Source organism: Carassius auratus, chromosome 43 (assembly GCF_003368295.1).
Source record: "Carassius auratus strain Wakin chromosome 43, ASM336829v1, whole genome shotgun sequence".
NCBI lineage: Eukaryota > Metazoa > Chordata > Actinopteri > Cypriniformes > Cyprinidae > Carassius > Carassius auratus.
Genome location: NC_039285.1, coordinates 9,104,415 through 9,122,436, shown reverse-complemented (window position 1 = coordinate 9,122,436; position 18,022 = coordinate 9,104,415). Strand labels below are relative to the sequence as shown.

General features: G+C 36.3%; 1 protein-coding gene across 2 annotated transcripts in view; it reads left to right on the top strand.

The window, feature by feature from the left end:
• Positions 1–18,022, top strand: part of LOC113061631 (FERM domain-containing protein 5-like) — a 124,809-nt gene that overhangs the window by 93,398 nt on the left and 13,389 nt on the right. Inside the window, exons 3-10 of one of the 2 annotated variants that reach the window (XM_026230921.1) lie at positions 3,542–3,584; positions 7,363–7,441; positions 11,654–11,751; positions 12,483–12,606; positions 14,659–14,746; positions 15,827–15,915; positions 16,543–16,606; positions 16,763–16,854. In XM_026230921.1, the coding sequence (XP_026086706.1) occupies positions 3,542–3,584; positions 7,363–7,441; positions 11,654–11,751; positions 12,483–12,606; positions 14,659–14,746; positions 15,827–15,915; positions 16,543–16,606; positions 16,763–16,854 (677 nt within the window). The remainder of the gene's footprint in view (positions 1–3,541; positions 3,585–7,362; positions 7,442–11,653; positions 11,752–12,482; positions 12,607–14,658; positions 14,747–15,826; positions 15,916–16,542; positions 16,607–16,762; positions 16,855–18,022) is intronic. The other variant, XM_026230922.1, reaches the window with a different exon arrangement.

Below are 18,022 nucleotides of genomic sequence, written 5' to 3'. Positions count from 1 at the left end.
ATGAAACCATCAACAGAAATACTGAACACGTATTACCCTCCATGTTTAAAAATACAAGCGCAGCTGTTTAGAGATTAATAACGTCACAGAATTTACCGGTAATTTGGAATGGATGTGTGAATGGTGCTTTTGCGTAAAAAATACGGAATGTCGTTTACCTGTAAAGTCGTTCCGGTAATTTTACAGAAATTTACTGGTATTACTGTGTGAAAGAGGCTATTGTCAAAGCGAAACTACTACTTTGTTTGGCCTTCCAAAAGAGGACACAACTAGAAATCAGTGGTCAAGTTTTATTTACAACATTGTTTCAGAACAGTACACAACCCAACCTGGTAAGCGGCGTAACATTTCAGTCTTATTTTTACTTTTTTTTTGTTTTTATTAAAATGTTGTATTTCACTTTAATCATTTATTTTTATTTTTATATATTTCTATTTAGTTTTCAATTGTTTTTATTTTAGTATGAGTTATTTTAGTACTCCATCTTCAACTCGTTTTATATCATGTTAAAAAACACATTATTTTTCAAATACTGTACATTATTGTAGGTCCTCTATGCCTCTCCTCTCTCAAATGCGTCATTTTCTACAAAGTCCCTTCTTCCGACAAGCGCAGTCTGCTCTGATTGGCCAGCTGACCCAGTGCATTGTGATTATCCGAACACCGCAATCACTCGTCGGAAATGTAACACCCCTTTAAATAACTTGAGCTTCATCTTTCAAAATAAATGTAAAGACATTTAATAATGTCCTTAGTTTTACCATCAGTTCAATCCTGAAAGGGGAACAGAGTGGCGTGACAGACACAGCGATGAAGCTCATATGTGTTTGCAGTACAAACCACGGACGGTTAAGACAGCTGACTCCACTGTGTGACCCTGTCTCTCTCTCTCTCTCTCTCTCTCTCTCTCTCTCTCTCTCTCTGTCTTTCTCATACACACACACACCCGTGACGCGCAAAACTCTGCATTGGACTATTCAATAGCAAATACTTAAACTGAAAACAAAACATACTTACAGTAGCTAATTCAGAAGCGCCAGATTGTCAGAATGACCTCCTCTCCTACGTTCACGAAACGGTCGTCCATAAAATGCATTGCTGTTCTGTTGTAAGTAATCTTAAAAATTCCTAAATGCATCTACTTTCTGAAGGCCAAATAAAGTGCTTTTGATTTCACCTAGATACACACAGCATCTCCCTGTCATGACTGCTTCAACACTAACTGCTGTTACTAAAATCCACCACTTCTTTCTTTGCTCGAACATTTGGGTGGCATTACACAAATATTTCCACATAGTGACATAGAGATGTGGGGTGTGTTAGAACGAGCTGTTTTAGGGGGCCGACTCTTAACTTTGATAAAGAATATCTCTTTGGTTTTGAGACTTTAGTCTTTGCAACTTTGCAGATTTAGTTAACAATAACAACACTATTTCAAATGTTAAAAATACATTTTATATTAACAAATTATTAAACGTTTGTAAATATGAAATATATATTTAACAATTTTATTTCAAAAATATTGAATTATATAAAAATCTAAAGATTCTAGATGTGTATTCTGTATAGCTCCTGTGAGGAAGTACAGTCTATCACTAGAATTAGAGACCTGTGCTGATCTGTGTTCACTGAGAGCGCACAAACTTTATGTACACATACTCTAGATTTTCTTCCAGTCTTTTTGACTGACCCCCTTTGGGAGATTCTCGCATTGAGTGGCATAAATAATAATGAGGGCATCTAACTGACGCTAGTCTGCTGTAGGCGACACACTGGGACAACCTTAGCATCTACTGAGTGCCCACAGTTCCCTTTAGTATAATATAGCACATCTGTATAGCATATTAGCTGACAGTCCAGAATACAATAATTTGTTGGAAATTTTTTGCCAAAAAAGCATTCCAGATCACTTTAATTTGAAATCAAATCCAGCCTGATGTTATTTCTGGACATTAGCCTACTGGCACTATTACCCAAATAAACTTTTCTCAAATCCAATTGCTCAGATTGAAAATATTTATTTGATCCCCTACTGATTTTGTAAGTTTGCCCACTTACTAAGTAATGAAGGGTCTGTACTTTTTATGGTAGGTATATTTGAACAGAAAGACACAGAATATCAACCAAAAAATCCAGAAAAACATATTATAGAAAGGTTAGAAATTGATTTTGCATTTCAGTGAGTGAAATAAGCATTTGATCCCCTACCAACCAGCAAGAATGCTGGCTCCCACATATTGGTTATGTGCCCATGTGGAACACAGATTAGTCCTGTCGCTTTAAGAAGTTACTCCTTGTCAGCTCATTAGTTGTATAAGACACCTGTCCACACAATCTGTATCTACCATTCCAACCTCTCCCACCACCATGGGCAAGACCAAAGAGCTGTCAAAGGATGTCAGAGACAAGATTGTAGATCTGCACAAGGCTTGAATGGGCTACAAGACCATCAGTAAGAAGCTTGGTGAAAATAGCCGGTTCCCTTACTCAATAAGGCACATGTAAAGGCCTGTTTACAGTTTGCAAAATAACAATTAAATTATAAAATGTAAAATTAATTAATTAAGGTTTGATAGAATTGGCTGGAAGACCTGCCAAGAGAGCATTGCAATAGTCCAGCCTGGACAGAACAAGAGCTTGAACAAGGAGTTGTGCAGCATGTTCCAAAATAAACGGCCTGATCTTCTTGATGTTGAATAAAGGAAATCTGCAGGATCGGACAGTTTTAGCAATGTGGTCTGAGAAAGTTAGCTGATCATCAATCATAACTCCAAGGTCTGATAGGTAAGACTCAAACCACTGGAGTGCGGATCCTGAGATGCCCTTTGCCAGTAGAGTTGACAGGATGATCTGGTGGTTAACCATGTCAAAAGAAGATTATATGATGTACACGATGCGTTTCTGCTGTTGGTTGTAATATTGGTGAAGTATTCCACACTTGAGCAGCAAAAACAGTACCATTTACTCCATCATTGTTGTGTGTATGTTCGCACTTGCCTTTAAAATCGACACATACTGCGCATGTCTACATAGCTAACAGGTACTACGCAGGTACATGATGTCACCATTTTCAAAGATTCCCATATTGTGTGTTTGCACCAAGGACTAAGTCATGTTTTGATTGGGGATCAAATACTTATTTTAAAATAAACCTACCATAAAAATTACAGACCTTCATTTTTTTGTAAGTGGGTAAACTTACAAAATCAGCAGGGGATCAAATAAACATTTCCCCCATTGAAGCTGCATACAATAGCAGTGCTAGAATCTCAGCATGACATTAAAGTTGTGCTAATGTTTCGCACGGGAGAAGAAAGAAATGAGATGAAATGATTAACATATCTACCCTGCCCCCATCTCACACTCTTACTGATATAAAATCTCTGTACATCTACCCACACTGACCACCTGCTCATGTGTAATTATGTGCTAGATGAAATATAGATGTAATATGTGTGTGCATTTGCTCTGTCAATATGTGTGTGTGTGTGAGAGAGAGTGAGTGAGTGTGGAATTAAAACTCTCTCCTCTGTTGTTTTAGCACTGGCTGGAGTTTACCAAGTCAATTTCTAAGCAGATGAAATGTAAGTATCATCAGTCAGATCTTATTTATAGTGTGCTAGCTGAAGCTTGCTAATCGGATTCATGGGTACTAAACATTTACAAATTATATTTTTCAACCTTTGAAGCAAGTTACATGTACCTGAGAAGCTAAATTGCATAAGATACGACTGGCTGTCAGATATGTAGAATGTATAAAAAAAAAAAAAAAAAAAAAAAAAAATATATATATATATATATATGTATATATATATATATATATATATATATATATATATATATATATATATATATATAAACGTTTATACATTTAACTGTACTTGCTACTTAAAAGTACAAAAAAAAAAAAGAAAAAAAAATTAATTTGCATGTTTAAGAGAAGTCGGACTGAAAGCACACACTGCAGTGACCAAGACCCTCTTCAGCAGGAAGAGTGTAAAGGCTAAGCTCACCTTTGCTGAGGAGCATGTTGTGTGGAGAGAGGAGAACTGGTATAAAGTTCACTTTTTAATTTATTTGGGTCTGATGGGAAATATTGTATTTTGTGCCAATCTGGGGGACCAAGTGTGAAAAGAAGTCATTGAAAGGTGGAGGAGGAAGTGTCGTGGTTTGGAGGATGTTTTGTGCAGCAGGAGTTGGGACTCATATACAGCTACATGACAGAGTTAATGCAAATATCAGAAACTCCTTCAGTATCATGCAGTTCCTTCCCTCCAACCATCTCCCAATCAGCCTGCAACCTAAAATATTGCAATGTAATTTTTCCCAATATCGTGCTGCCCTACTTACTTATTTCTGACAGCTGTAACCCTCCAAAATTTTAGTTGTAATCTTCTTGTGTGCTACAGTGTTTAATGTCCGATAATTTTGATCACTGTTTTCTCCACTGTCCCATAATTTTGATCACTGTTTTCTCCACAAAATAAAGTTTTTTTAAATTTTTTTTATTAAATGCCTTGGTTATTTTGACAAACATGTTAGTAGAACAGTGTTAAACCCACAGCTAATATTCCTTCAAATTTTAAGCAATTAAGTTCAACAATATTTCAGAAAAAAATCAAGTATTTATAGATTGTTCTCTAATTTTGATTGGGTGTGGAGAGTAAATATTGAAATTAAGTGCTATTTTATGAGTTTTTGAGTGAAGGGAAACATTAGTTAATGTTTCAATGTTTATCGTTCAGTTATGTTTGACATTTGGAATAGTTTCTGTTATGTTGAAGTTTGGGTTGATACCATTGTGCAGAAGAATAGAGCTTTTGATTAGGTTGTGGATAACAACATGTACTAACACTGTGAGGCATGATGATTTGTTCAGTTAGCAGTAGCTTTGCTAATGCTATTGCAGTAACATGTATCTTCCTCCTTGACCTGTCTAGCCATTCAGTTTATAGTCTATATAGTCTTTTAATTAAAAAGAACTCAAAGTCAAATACAAACAGTCTTTTCATCGAAATCACAGAAATTTGAGAATCAGCTTAAAATAAATAAGCACGTTTTACTAATAATATTAAATTAATTGTCCAATTATTAAATCAGATTAAAGAGTTAGTTCACCCAAAAAATTAAAATGATGTCATTAATGACTTACCCTCATGTTGTTCCAAACCCGTAAGAATTCTGTTCATCTTCAGAACACAGTTTAAGATATTTTAGATTTAGTCAACAGCTTAAGTAATTTGTGGATTAATGATTATGATATTATTTAATGAATTAAATAATTTAGGAGATGTTAAATTATTAATTCAGGTAGATTTCATTAAATAAATAAAGCCTTAAAGGGGTCATATGATGCAATTTCAGTTTTTCCTTTCTCTTTGGAGTGTTACAAACTTTTGGTGCATGAAGAATGTCTGTAAAGTTGCAAAGAGTAAAGTCTCAAATCCAAAGTGACTCTGCCACTGCCCCCTAAAACAGCTCGTTCTAACACACCCCACATCTCTACGGCACTATGTGGAATTATTTGCGTAATGCTGCCCAAATGTTCGAGCAAAGAAAGAAGGCGTGGATTTTAGTAACAGCAGTTAGTGTTGAAGCAGCCATGTCAGGGAGATGCTGTGTGTATCTAGGTGAAATCAAAAGCACTTTATTTGGCCTTCAGAAAGTAGATGCATTTAGGAATTTTTAAGATTACTTACAACAGAACAGCAATGCGTTTTATGGACGACCGTTTCGTGAACCTAGGAGAGGAGGTCATTCTGACTTTGCTATGACAATCTGGCACTTCTGAATCAGCTACTGTAAGTATGTTTTGTTATTAGTTTAAGTATTTGCTATTGAATGTTCAAATGCAGATTTTTTGCGCATGGTGTGTGTGTGAGAGAGAGAGAGAGAGAGACAGGGTCACACAGTGGAGTCAGCTGTCTTAACCGTCCGTGGCTTGTGTATTGCAAACACATATGAGCTTCATCGCTGTGTCTGTCACACCACTCTGTTCCCCTTTCAGGCTTGAACTAATGATAAAACTAAGGACATTATTAACTGTCTTTACATTTATTTTGAAAGATGAAGCTTGCGATTATGGAAAGGTGTGTTACATTTTCGACGTGTGCTTGGGGTGTTCGGCCAATTACAATGCACTGGGTCAGCTGGCCAATCAGAGCAGGCTCTGCTTGTCGGAAGGAGGGACTTTGTAGAAAACAATGCATGCGAGTGAGGCGGGGCATAGAGGACCTACAATAATGTACAGTATTTTAAAAATAATGTGTTTTTTAAACACTAAAGCATGTCAACATATTCTGTTACACCAAATACACAAAATAATGATCTTTAAAAAAGCATCATATGACACCCTTTAAAAACTACTGAAAAATATTATGTGCAATATTGTTACCATAGATAGCAATTTTACAGTGTACAGTATATAAAAATCCATTTTAATGATAAACATCTCAAAATTGAGTTAGATCTGCTTTTAAAAACCATGAAAAAAAGGTCAGTTGGATAAGAAATATGAACTTAATTCTGGATATATTCTCTGAAAATAGGTATATTGCATATTCACATTTTGTAAAATAGCATAATATGTAATGCAATCTTGCTTCTCAAGTAAATGTGTTAAAGGTGTTTAGATTAAGTCATTACACTACACAATGTGTATTATGTAGTATTTTAAGGCAGCAAGTATTAAATCAGATTAAAGAGTTAGTTCACCCAAAAAATTAAAATGATGTCATTAATGACTTACCCTCATGTTGTTCCAAACCCGTAAGAATTCTGTTCATCTTCAGAACACAGTTTAAGATATTTTAGATTTAGTCAACAGCTTAAGTCATTTGTGGATTAATGATTATTGGAGATGCAAACCATTTCAAATGATTCAGTTCAATTTGGTGAACTTGTTAAAGAAGATTCGTTTACATCGAATGATTCGTTCGCGAACCGGATATCACTAAACTGCAGTGTTTTGAACTCGCTCACAACAGACACGGAAGAGAAGACAATGCTGAATAAAGTCGTAGTTTTTGCTTTTTTTGGACCAAAATTTATTTTCGATGCTTCAAAAAATTCGAACTGACCCTCCAATGTCACCTGGACTACTTTGAAAATGTTTTTATTACCTTTCTAACCATACTATACCATACCATATACCATACATACGTTTACAATGGAGGGACAGAAAGCTCTCGGACTAAATCTAAAATATGTTAAACTGTGTTCCGAAGATGAACGGAGGTTTTATGGGTTTGGAACAACATGAGGGTGAGTCATTAATGACATAATTTCATTTTAGGGGGAACTATCCCTTTAAGTTATTGATTGAGACAGTGGTTCTCAACCATGTAAATTTTCTCCACACAGCACAACCTCCATTCATCATGTGCCTGCGGGTAAAGTTCTACCCACCAGATCCTGCTGCTCTAAAGGAGGAGATCACCAGGTATGAGCTGCCATAATTAAATGATTCTGCTTTTTGCATTCAGTACTTAAGTCATGTGATTAAATGGCACCTGATTACAGAGCTGGCACAGTTTCTCGCATAAAAGGATAGGATTCCTTTAAGTGTAGGCCTAAAGCTCTGCTTTGATTAAGCATTACAAACCAAATGGCAACAGATTTTTGGCAGCACCACAAAGCCATTCGACTTTGCTCTGCTGGTGGTGCTTTGAAACACTGTACTTCTTTTTACCCAATATGGCCAGTTTGCTATAAAGTGTTGCAGTATCGAAGTATTTTTGTTGGCCAACCAATAAGTAAACATCGCTCAAATTACCTTGCCCAAAAAGGATTTTTCAGTTGGCTTTTGGGATTATTGCTGAAATAAGCTCTGTGACTGTTAGATCATGTCTCAGAAATATTGGATCCTGCCCCGGACACCAGATCCTGTCCGAAAATATCAGTTTTGTCTGATATATTAACAACTAGTCAGAATGTACTAAGGGCTTGTTGTCTGATTTTTCCGAGCTCAGGGACTGTATTGCTGTTTCTCACTCACTGCTAAGAGACGATGTATGGTCAGTGACTCCTAACAGATTCCTCTGAATGATACATGATTAGCCTCTAGCTAGCAAAGTCTTGGCTGCCATCACAGTGTCTCTCTCCACCTCTTTCATCCCCTTTCAATCAGTCTGCAATGAGGCCACCCAGAAATTCACATACTCGACCTGAAAAGCGTTCTTATGATTCTGTGTACTTCTTGTAGCCTAATGAGGGGCCACTTTAATGATAGTGTATGCATATAAGTAACAGACATTTAATGCACTGGAGATGTGTAGTTCAGGTGTAGATTGATGTGTGGAGTAGGGGGAGATGTTAGTGTTTACTGTACTGTGAAATGAAATGCTTGTGGGGAACACAAAGTAATAACTTGTGCTGAAATGAGAGGAGAAGCTGGAAAGAGACTTGAAACAAGAGGATAAACAAAGAGTTGAAGCCAGGAAATTAGATGAGAGGGAGGCATGTAGAGAGTGAGCAGAAAGACTAATGAGGGATATGGCTGAGAAATAGAGGGATTATCTGAAAGGAAAAAAAAAACATCATTTGGAGTGAGTGGAAGAATTAGCATAGTCCCTGTAAGAGAAAGAAATGTATCCTCCTTAAGCAAGGGTGAAGCAGCTGTTGGGAAATGTGGGAGAAAAAAGTGATTCTGTCTCTCTGCGATTTCTTCTGCCACTCATAATTCCACAGTAAATCCATGCTTAGTTTTTCCGTGTTTGGAAATTCTCAGGTCTTAAAACAAGATTATTGTTCAACACCATGCACAAATTTGTCATCAGCATTGTAATTTCATTGGCAAACAAGTCACTCATGCCCAAGCTGCATCCTAGCAACTAGCAAAGCAGCACATGCTCCATTCATTCTTCGTTGACTAATTATATACTGAAATTAAATTATATATATATATATATATATATATATATATTTATATATATATATATATATATAATGTGATGTAATATATCTCTATAATTTGTTTTACCCCTTACATTTTTAAAAATTACTATCATAAAAAATGACACTTAAAAATAATATTAGAACAGAAATAATATCTCCCTTAAATGAGATTATTTAATATTAAATATTATTATCTTCCTGTTAGAAATATGTATCCAATTTCTGTGTTTGTTGGATTGTCTGAAAATAATTTGAATGGAGTGCATATCCCACAGAGCAAAAACAAGCATCTCAGCCCAATACTTTGCCATTTAGCTGTACCTATATTTGGCCTGTCCTTTTCCAGAACCAAATGACACTGACACGTAGAGTGTGTTTCCATAAATGGCAGGTTACTGATAAAGAAGGAAGCCGATATGTAGGCCAGAAATTGTCTGGTGGCTACAGAAATTGCCATTTAGCTTCTGTCACCAAGAGAGAATTCAGGGAACATAATTGCATTTTTAGCTCCTATGACCTCTTAAGCAAAAACTATTAGTTCTAGCAGGGCTGGCCTACTTTGAGAAGTTAAAGACAAGCATGTCACTCTTTACTCATGAGACAACTGTTGTACTGAAGGTGAGAAGAACCGAGTGCCAGATTGGGACTGGATTGATTAATGAATAGAAAATGTGACATTGGTGGATGAGGAGGCTTTTGAAGTTTTTCATCACATAAAGCAATCAGTATGTAAATATGTTTAAAATGTATTCTTTCCATCCCATTAAAAATGTAATCTATAAGCTCTAAATGCATAATAATAAAAAAAAGCATCTACTGTATGTTTATAACATTATACCACTGCGAGAGAGATGTTGGGTCCAGGGACAAAGACATTTGGGTGTTGCAGTATATTTTACTGCTGCAGTATTTTTGACTAGTCTCTCTTTTCCCCAACTTGATATCAATATCTTTTGACACAGCAGTCTGCTTTAAGTATCTCTTCCCAAAACAACAATCATGTTCTCAATTTATTCCCTATTCTGAAAACAAAGAGCTCAATTTCACAAAATCAAAGAGAAATATTCAGCATGTTTTGTGGGAGATTTAAATCCACATATATTTTTTTCTCCTAAAGTGAAATTTCACATTGCACATCTGTGTCCTTCATTATCAGCCCTCATCATTACAGGCAAATAGTGAAACATTTACATTTACATTTATTCATTTGGTAGATGTTTTTATCCATAGTCACTTACAGTTGAGGATTTATCATAAGATGGCAATAATCAAGAATTGTCCGTTATACAAGGTTTCACAAGTTAGGACAGGAGGATGGCAAGAGAACAGAAAAAGTGAAAAAAGATTTTTTTTTTTTTAATTATCATAATTTGGGGTCAGTTAGAAAACAAGAAATGGTGCTGCATCCGGAATCATTTGCAGAGGTCTGATTGAACACGTTGGAAGTCCAGCTAGAAGCATCGCAATAGTCCAACCTAGAAGTGACAAGAGCCTAGACGAGAAGCAGTGTACCATGCTCTGTTAGGAAAGGTCTAATTTTCCTGATGTTGTGTAGTGCAAACCTGCATGACCGTGCTGTTTTTGCAATGTGATCTTTAAAGATCGGCTGATCATCAAGGATCACCCCAACATTCCTGGCCGAACTCGATGGGATTATCGTTCATGAGCTCAATTCAATGGTAAAACTGGTACTATACTGACTGACAAGGCTTGGAAGATGACATTTTTTGTCTTTGCCATCTTGAACTACAGGTGATCCTCTTTTATCTGAGATCTGAGCAGGTACCGTTGAATCATTTAGTTGAGATGAGGAGTAGAACTGCGTGTAGGCATAGCAATGATATGATATGCACCTGAATGATGGGTCCCAGTGATGTAATGTATATAGAGAAGTGGAACGGTCCAAGAACTGATCCGTGAGGAACCCCAGTGTACAGTTGATGTGTTTTGGATACCTCTCCTCCCCAAGCCACCCTGAAGGACCTACCTGTGAGGTAAAACTCCAACCAGTGGAGTGCAGTTCCAGTGATATCCAGCGATGAGAGGGTGGACAGGAGAATTTGATGGTTAACAGTGTCAAATGCAGCAGATAGATCTAGGAGAATAAGAACTGAAGATTTGGACTCTGTAGCGCTTCAATGACTGACAGCAAGGTTTTTAGTAAAATGGTCACTTTTAAATCCAGGTTATTGTCCAGCTGGTTGTTCTATGAGAGGATGGAACACACTTGGTTGAAAACAATTACAATTTTGCTATGAAAGGAGAGTATTGAATGTTTTGAAGAGTTTGCATGCGTGTAAAGCATTGTTGCTCTTGTTACGGAAGAAGTAGTTTTGGCAACTTGGGCTTTTGTGTAAAATAAAGATAGCAGTGATTGATACCTTCTGAGATCAGCTGAATCTTTTGAGTAGCACCATTTTCTCTCTGCTGCCCTGAGTATAGTCTGACGCTTATGGGGGGGGGGGGGCATCAAATAAGCAGGGGTTGGAGGGAGTAGCGTGTGCTGGTCTGGAGGAAGTAGAATTTATATTGTCTAGACAGCTAGCTAGGGTGGAAAATGGAATATCTGTTCCACAATTCACATCTTATGGGTGGGAAGTGTGCAGGGGTGGGAAGAGGGGATGTTACCACAGAGGAACGTTGAGAAGTTTAACATTTTATTTACATAGTCAAACAAAAATGTGAAGGATAATGGAATACATGAAGTATTTTCTCACTCTGTTTGTCTTCATGTGCTTACTCCATATCCTGGATGCAGATATCTCGTCTTCCTACAGATCAAAAGAGATCTGTACCACGGTCGTCTCCTCTGTAAAACATCGGATGCGGCCATGTTGGCAGCTTACATCTTGCAAGGTAAAGTAGAAATAGAAATTAATACCTAATACAAAAACTGCGTGATGACTACCATTCAGAAGTTTGTGGTCAGTAAGTAGAAATATATCATAGTTTAGAAACCCAACTGATTTGAACATTGATAATAATAAGAAATGGTTGTAGAGCCACAAATCAGCATATTAGAATAATTTCCTAAGGATCATGTGACACTAAAGACTGGAGTTAAGGCAGGGGAAAATTCAGTTTTGTTAGCACAGGAATAAATTAAATAAATTATATTCTCAAATCAAGTTCTAGTCTAAAGAGATGTTTGAAGGGAAAATAGTGTCTCTGAGAGCGGGAGACGCACAGTAATGTTCTTTGACAGCTTGATCAGGGGCATGCTTTGGACAACGCTTTTGATTAGAAGATGAAATGTTCCATTACCTCAGAGCACAGAGCAATGGTCAGGACTCAGGGATGCTTATGAGTTTCAAGTGCAGAAGCAAACGGCATATTAAAAATGCCACAAAACCCCACATCGTGCCTGCAAAAAGAACAGATGACTTTCAACACTTCCATTAATTAATATTAATTCCATTAATACATTAGAGGATGTTCATTAAGAAAACACATTAACACGTCCTAAAATGCATCTGAGTGATGTGGTTGAATGATGAAAGATTGATATATGTGTCGGCTTTAGTGCTGAGGTTGCACTCTATGAATGGTGGCTTGATGAAAGATTGATTTTTATGACCACTTTGCAGCTGAGATTGGAGACTATGACCCAGGAAAGCATCCAGAGGGCTATAGCTCCAAGTTCCAGTTCTTCCCCAAGCACTCAGAGAAGCTGGAAAGAAGGATTGCAGAGATTCACAAGGCGGAGTTAATGTAAGTGTAACCTTTCCCCTCCTTTTTTATTGCATATGGCTCAGGAATTATGGAAAAGTCTCTTAAGAATTCCCTTCTGTCTGCTGGTTGTACATTTCTGAGATCCATTGTTGTGAGTGATGAGGGTTGGTGACAGATTTTCTTAGGGTACATTACATTATTTCATTTAAAAAAAATTTGTCCAAAAGACTGCGAACGCTAAACATTAACGTTACCAAAGTAAACATGGTTAATATGACCGCTTGGATAAATCAGACGTCAGCTTCTTATTCTCTATCACAATTGTGTATTTATTAAGTAACATATTTTATCTGTCATAAGTCTCATCTCGAGAGTTTAGCTCTGCGTAGCCTGTCATAAAAATATAATGTTTTTTTGTTTGGGAGCTTTTATAAAAATATAGAGCAGATCATTTCAGAAAGCTATAACACCAGCATTAAAAATTACAATTAAAAACTTTTTTTAATAAGTTGAGCTCAAAACTCACTTTCAGTCAGGAGCGAGTGTTTGAGATATCTTGAGCCGATGTGGATTCTAATCACTAAACAAGGCATAAATATTTATAAATTATGCAAACGACTGTGCACGCTAGGCATTAACATTACCATAGTAAACATGGTAAATATGACCACTTGAAGAAATCAGACGTCAGCTTCTTATTCTCTATCAAAATCGTGTATTTATTTTTTTACTTTATCTGTCATAAGTCTCGTCTCGAGAGTTTAGCTCCACGTAGTCTATCATAAAAATATAATAATGGTTTTTGTTCAGGAGCTTTTATAAAAATATAGATATTATCATTCATTCGAAATGTGACTTATAGGATACAAATAAACATAAACAGACTCAACTGAATGGGCAGACTATTTTCATAACGCTTAAGCGTTAAAAATAAATAAATAAAATAGAAATACATTTATTTTGGTGTGATTAATTTTGAGTCCTGATAAATTAATTCATTATGATCAATGTATCATTTATTCTATAGTAAAAAATGTGATGCTTTTGCATTTGAATATTTAACAAAGCATGCAAACAAAAGGCCGCTTTTATCATGTTTGTTTTGTGATCGTGCATTTTCCAGTGACTTATTTCCTAGTTTTCTTATAATTTCTCTTTGTTGCTGAAATGATGAGGTTGTGTGACGTTGTTCATGCGTGTAAAGGGCGTGTTTTAGTGAAGTGCAGCGGTGCTTCAGGCTCGACAGTGTAAATGCTGCGCTATTCTGGCCTCGGTGCTACTGGCACGAGGCTATAAGCCCCACCTGGTCTGTTTTAAGCCCTGGCTCGCACTGGCCCGATAGTGGAAACACCGCTAGTGTGAAATCTTGGCCCTCTGTATTATTGGTCAGATTTGCTGTCAAAGCTGTAGGCCATCACTAAGCAAGCAGCACTTTGTCTCCATGTTTACATGAGCAAGTCCAATTAGCTCACTGAATGCCCTTGCTGATAAACTGCCAAACAGTCATGGGTTTAGTGATGGATTTAGTCTATTAATTACTTGCAAGGTTGTAATTCGTCTTTAGAAGCTCTTGACAATCCTTTAATGGACAGCAAATGAACATAAGACATTTAGGGAACTATGGTCACTCCAAACTCGATGATCCACCAAATAGGAGCATGATTACTGCTGCCCTCTGGTGGTGGTGCTGTTCTGTGTTGAGAGCCGTCCTATCAGTGTCATTGTGGAAACTATGTTGGAAATGTAGAGGCTGCCTATTTAGAGCTTTCAAAATGATCCAATAAATCAATCCATGAATCTGTAAGCAGCCGCTTTCTCAAAGTCATAAGGGTCACTTTTCTTCTCTGATTTGTGTTCCTAGACAAATGCATTTTTTTTTTTCAATTTCTGTTATAGTGATTTTACGCTTGGCAGAAAAAAATTAAACATTTTAATAAAACCCTACAAATTTGGATCAAGTTCAATACCAATGGCACAAATGTATCACAGTCCTGAAATGTAATTGGTGACTCTGCTATGCTGTTGCTGTGGTCGTTTCACCACTGAATGACACAGATGGTGTTTTATTATTTATAATGTGTTGTTTTGCAGAGGTCAAACTCCAGAAACAGCTGAGCTGAAGTTCCTGCAGAAAGCACAAATGCTTGAAACATATGGTGTGGATCCTCATCCGTGCAAGGTTAGATGGCTCTATCTGACGCATTTACTGATGACATCCAAAAGATATTGTGTACTGTGTAAAATAAATTCTTAAACTTTTATGAACCAAGAGCCCTTTCATAATGTAAGAATGTTCAGGAAACACTCTTTATTACTTTATTACTCGCAATCCTTAAGTGAGACTGAATGATTAAAAGCGATAAAGACATTTTTATGAAGAACTGCTATTTCAAATAAATGCTGTTCTTTTGTTGTTCTTTATCACAGTTTCCACAAAATGTTAAGAAGCAATAACTGCTTTCAACACTGATAGTAAAAAATAAATGTGTTTTGAATAGCAAATCAGCTAATTAAAATGATTACTAAGAGATGATGTAATCTTGAAAGTCATGGCTGTTAAAAAATTGATCTTTGCCATAACTAAATAAATTATATTTCGAAAGTATATTAAAACAGAAACAGTTTTTTTCAAAATGTAATAATATTAAACAAGATTGTGTGTGTGTGTGTGTGTGTGTGTGTGTGTGTGTGTGTGTCTTTGGTCAAATAAATGGAGCCTTATTAAGCATAAGAGACTTCTTTCAGAAAAATAAAAAAAACCTCACTTGATCTTTTGATCAGTGTTTATTACAATTTTTAGCATCAAACATATATACAGTTTGATTGCTTATAGCCACAGACTTGATTAGTTCATTAATTTATAGTCCGTAGTTTTAAATATTATGTCATGTATAAAACCACTGATATATGTTTCAATGTGGTGGGTTTCATTAAATCTTTGTATATATTTTGCTGATTTATGGAAAATGAATGGCATTTTTGAAGCTTGAGCCAAGGCCATTAAAATAGTGTTCTAAAAGTATTCTCAATGTCGCTTAGTTCTTTCAGTGTTTTTTGTCTGTTTGTCTATTGCCAGTATAATCTCAAGTAAAAGCCCATGACTACTCATTTTGTAAGTAACCCTGAAACAAAAGTATGAAGGTTCTGTTGTTATGATCACTTGCTGTGCTGTGCTGTATCGAGTCCTCAACTCCTACTCAATGTCTGCTTGTTGAGAAACGAAGGTGACGTGGTTCTCCTCTGTCGCTGTTCATCGCAGGATGTATCTGGTAACCCGGCTTTCCTCGCCTTCACTCCGTTCGGTTTTGTCGTGCTTCAGGGGAACAAGAGAGTCCATTTCCTCAAGTGGTGAGTGACTAATACTTGCCTCTTCTCTCTACTGAACTTCTGTTGACGTCTTCGGGGCTGAGTAAACACAGATATGCGTACTGTACATGCATGCATCATGAAGCTGAAAATAAAGAGTCATTCTTGCCTTGTTCTTTTTAATTAATTAAAATGAGCTCATGTAATTTAGTTTGTAAACATTGTGTCAGCTTAATTTGATTTAATGCATTTGTAATGAGACTTCATGAATAATGAATGATAATTTTTACGGTAATCTCATCAACTAGAAGTTGCATATGTGTGTTATAATGTATGTATTTATATATATATGTATATATATATATATATATATATATATATATATATATATATATATATATATTAAACATTTATATACATTGTAAATGAATACGACAGTAATACATATAAAACATGTATGTATCTATAGATTGATAGAAAGGTAGATTTTTCATGTATTATTCATGTAATCTTTCTCATTATATTGTAGTTACATAAATTACAATTATACAATCACATAATATTTCCTTTTTATAGCATTTATATTTATATTTGATATATATTATATACATTCTAAATGTATCTACATTATAATACCTTAATATAAGTATTCTTCTTCCACTTGAACAGGAACGAGGTGACCAAACTGAAGTTTGAAGGAAAGACATTCCATATATATGCAAATCAGAAGGAGGTGAGAACAATAATTACTCCAACACTGGTGAAGTCGGAGAGAATAACAATATACCAAATTGTCATATGATAATGACACAATCTGTGAAGCTTTAATAATTCCCTTCAACGGCAGTCCTGCATTAGTGAACCTTTAATGACTTTTTGTTATGCACAGGACAAAAAGATCATCTTGACATACTTCGCACCAACTCCAGAGGCCTGCAAGCACCTTTGGAAATGCGGTGTTGAAAATCAAGCCTTCTACAAGTACGTTTTTCCACTCCTCCTTTCTATTCCTATTCGGATAGGATACATTTTCTAAATGACGCTTAAGTTACAGATATTATGACCTGACATCTTTGATCCCACGGATCAGAAGTTGTGTGAGAAAAACACAGACATGCCAGGTTTGGACGGGATTAAAAATCCCTAAGTACGCCTGTGAAACACAAATTTCTCTGGAAAACTAGTCCCGTTCGAATAGTGCTTTAATAATGCAGGACCCTTCTGCAAGTGTCGTCTGGACATCTACCTGCACGTCTAGATGCAGTCACTGTTTTTACATCGCGGGGGTCATCTAATGGAACAGCCACGTGTTGAGAATGACCTTTACTGCTTGAGCAATGAGAGATGGATTCTGCTAGCTCCTCCGGAGGGATGTCCGTGTCCGTTTCAGTCTTGGTTGATTGCACATGTCCTTGGCCATGGCATGGGAAGTGTTTAAAGTGACGTACAGCTCAAGGCGGACCGCGGTGTTACGGATGAGTGGGTTTCTAAAAGGAGAGCGCAGTTTCACAACACTGCAAGCCATCGCTGGTTTTTTCTCTGTTTTATGAAGAACGATTTTGGGCGACATCTTTGGAACAAAAGTCTGTTTCAGCACTCATCATGAAGTGTGGGAAAGCTCAATTTAGGTGAAGGGAATGGTGTAATTACTGATTTGGCAAGGTGCCTTATTAAAAGTGAATCTACATCGTATTCTAAGTCTGACTGAATTCATTCTGCTGGGGCAAAGAGAAATTTGTAGCTGTAGTTAAAGTCCCCTAGAGAAGGAGAATTGGTGGCAGGTGAAGGCAGATGATATCTGAAAAGTGGGTTTTGTGATTCACATAAAAGCCGTCTTTGGGGAAGGAGAATCCATACCTGGTGATGAAAAGCCTGAATCAAATGTTCACCAGAGACCATCTCAAGCTCTGTCTGAGGTTTCAGTCAATAGGAAGGTTAGCATATATGTTCTTGCTTTAGAAACATAACTTCTTTTAGCTTGTCAGTGGGGTAGGTGATATGACAGAATTTGACTTATAAAAAATGGTTGCAGTAATTTTATTTAACTGTAATGCGATATACTGTTGTTTTGCTTGGAGTTCAACAAACTTATATATATATATATATATATATATATATATATATATATATATATATATATATATATATA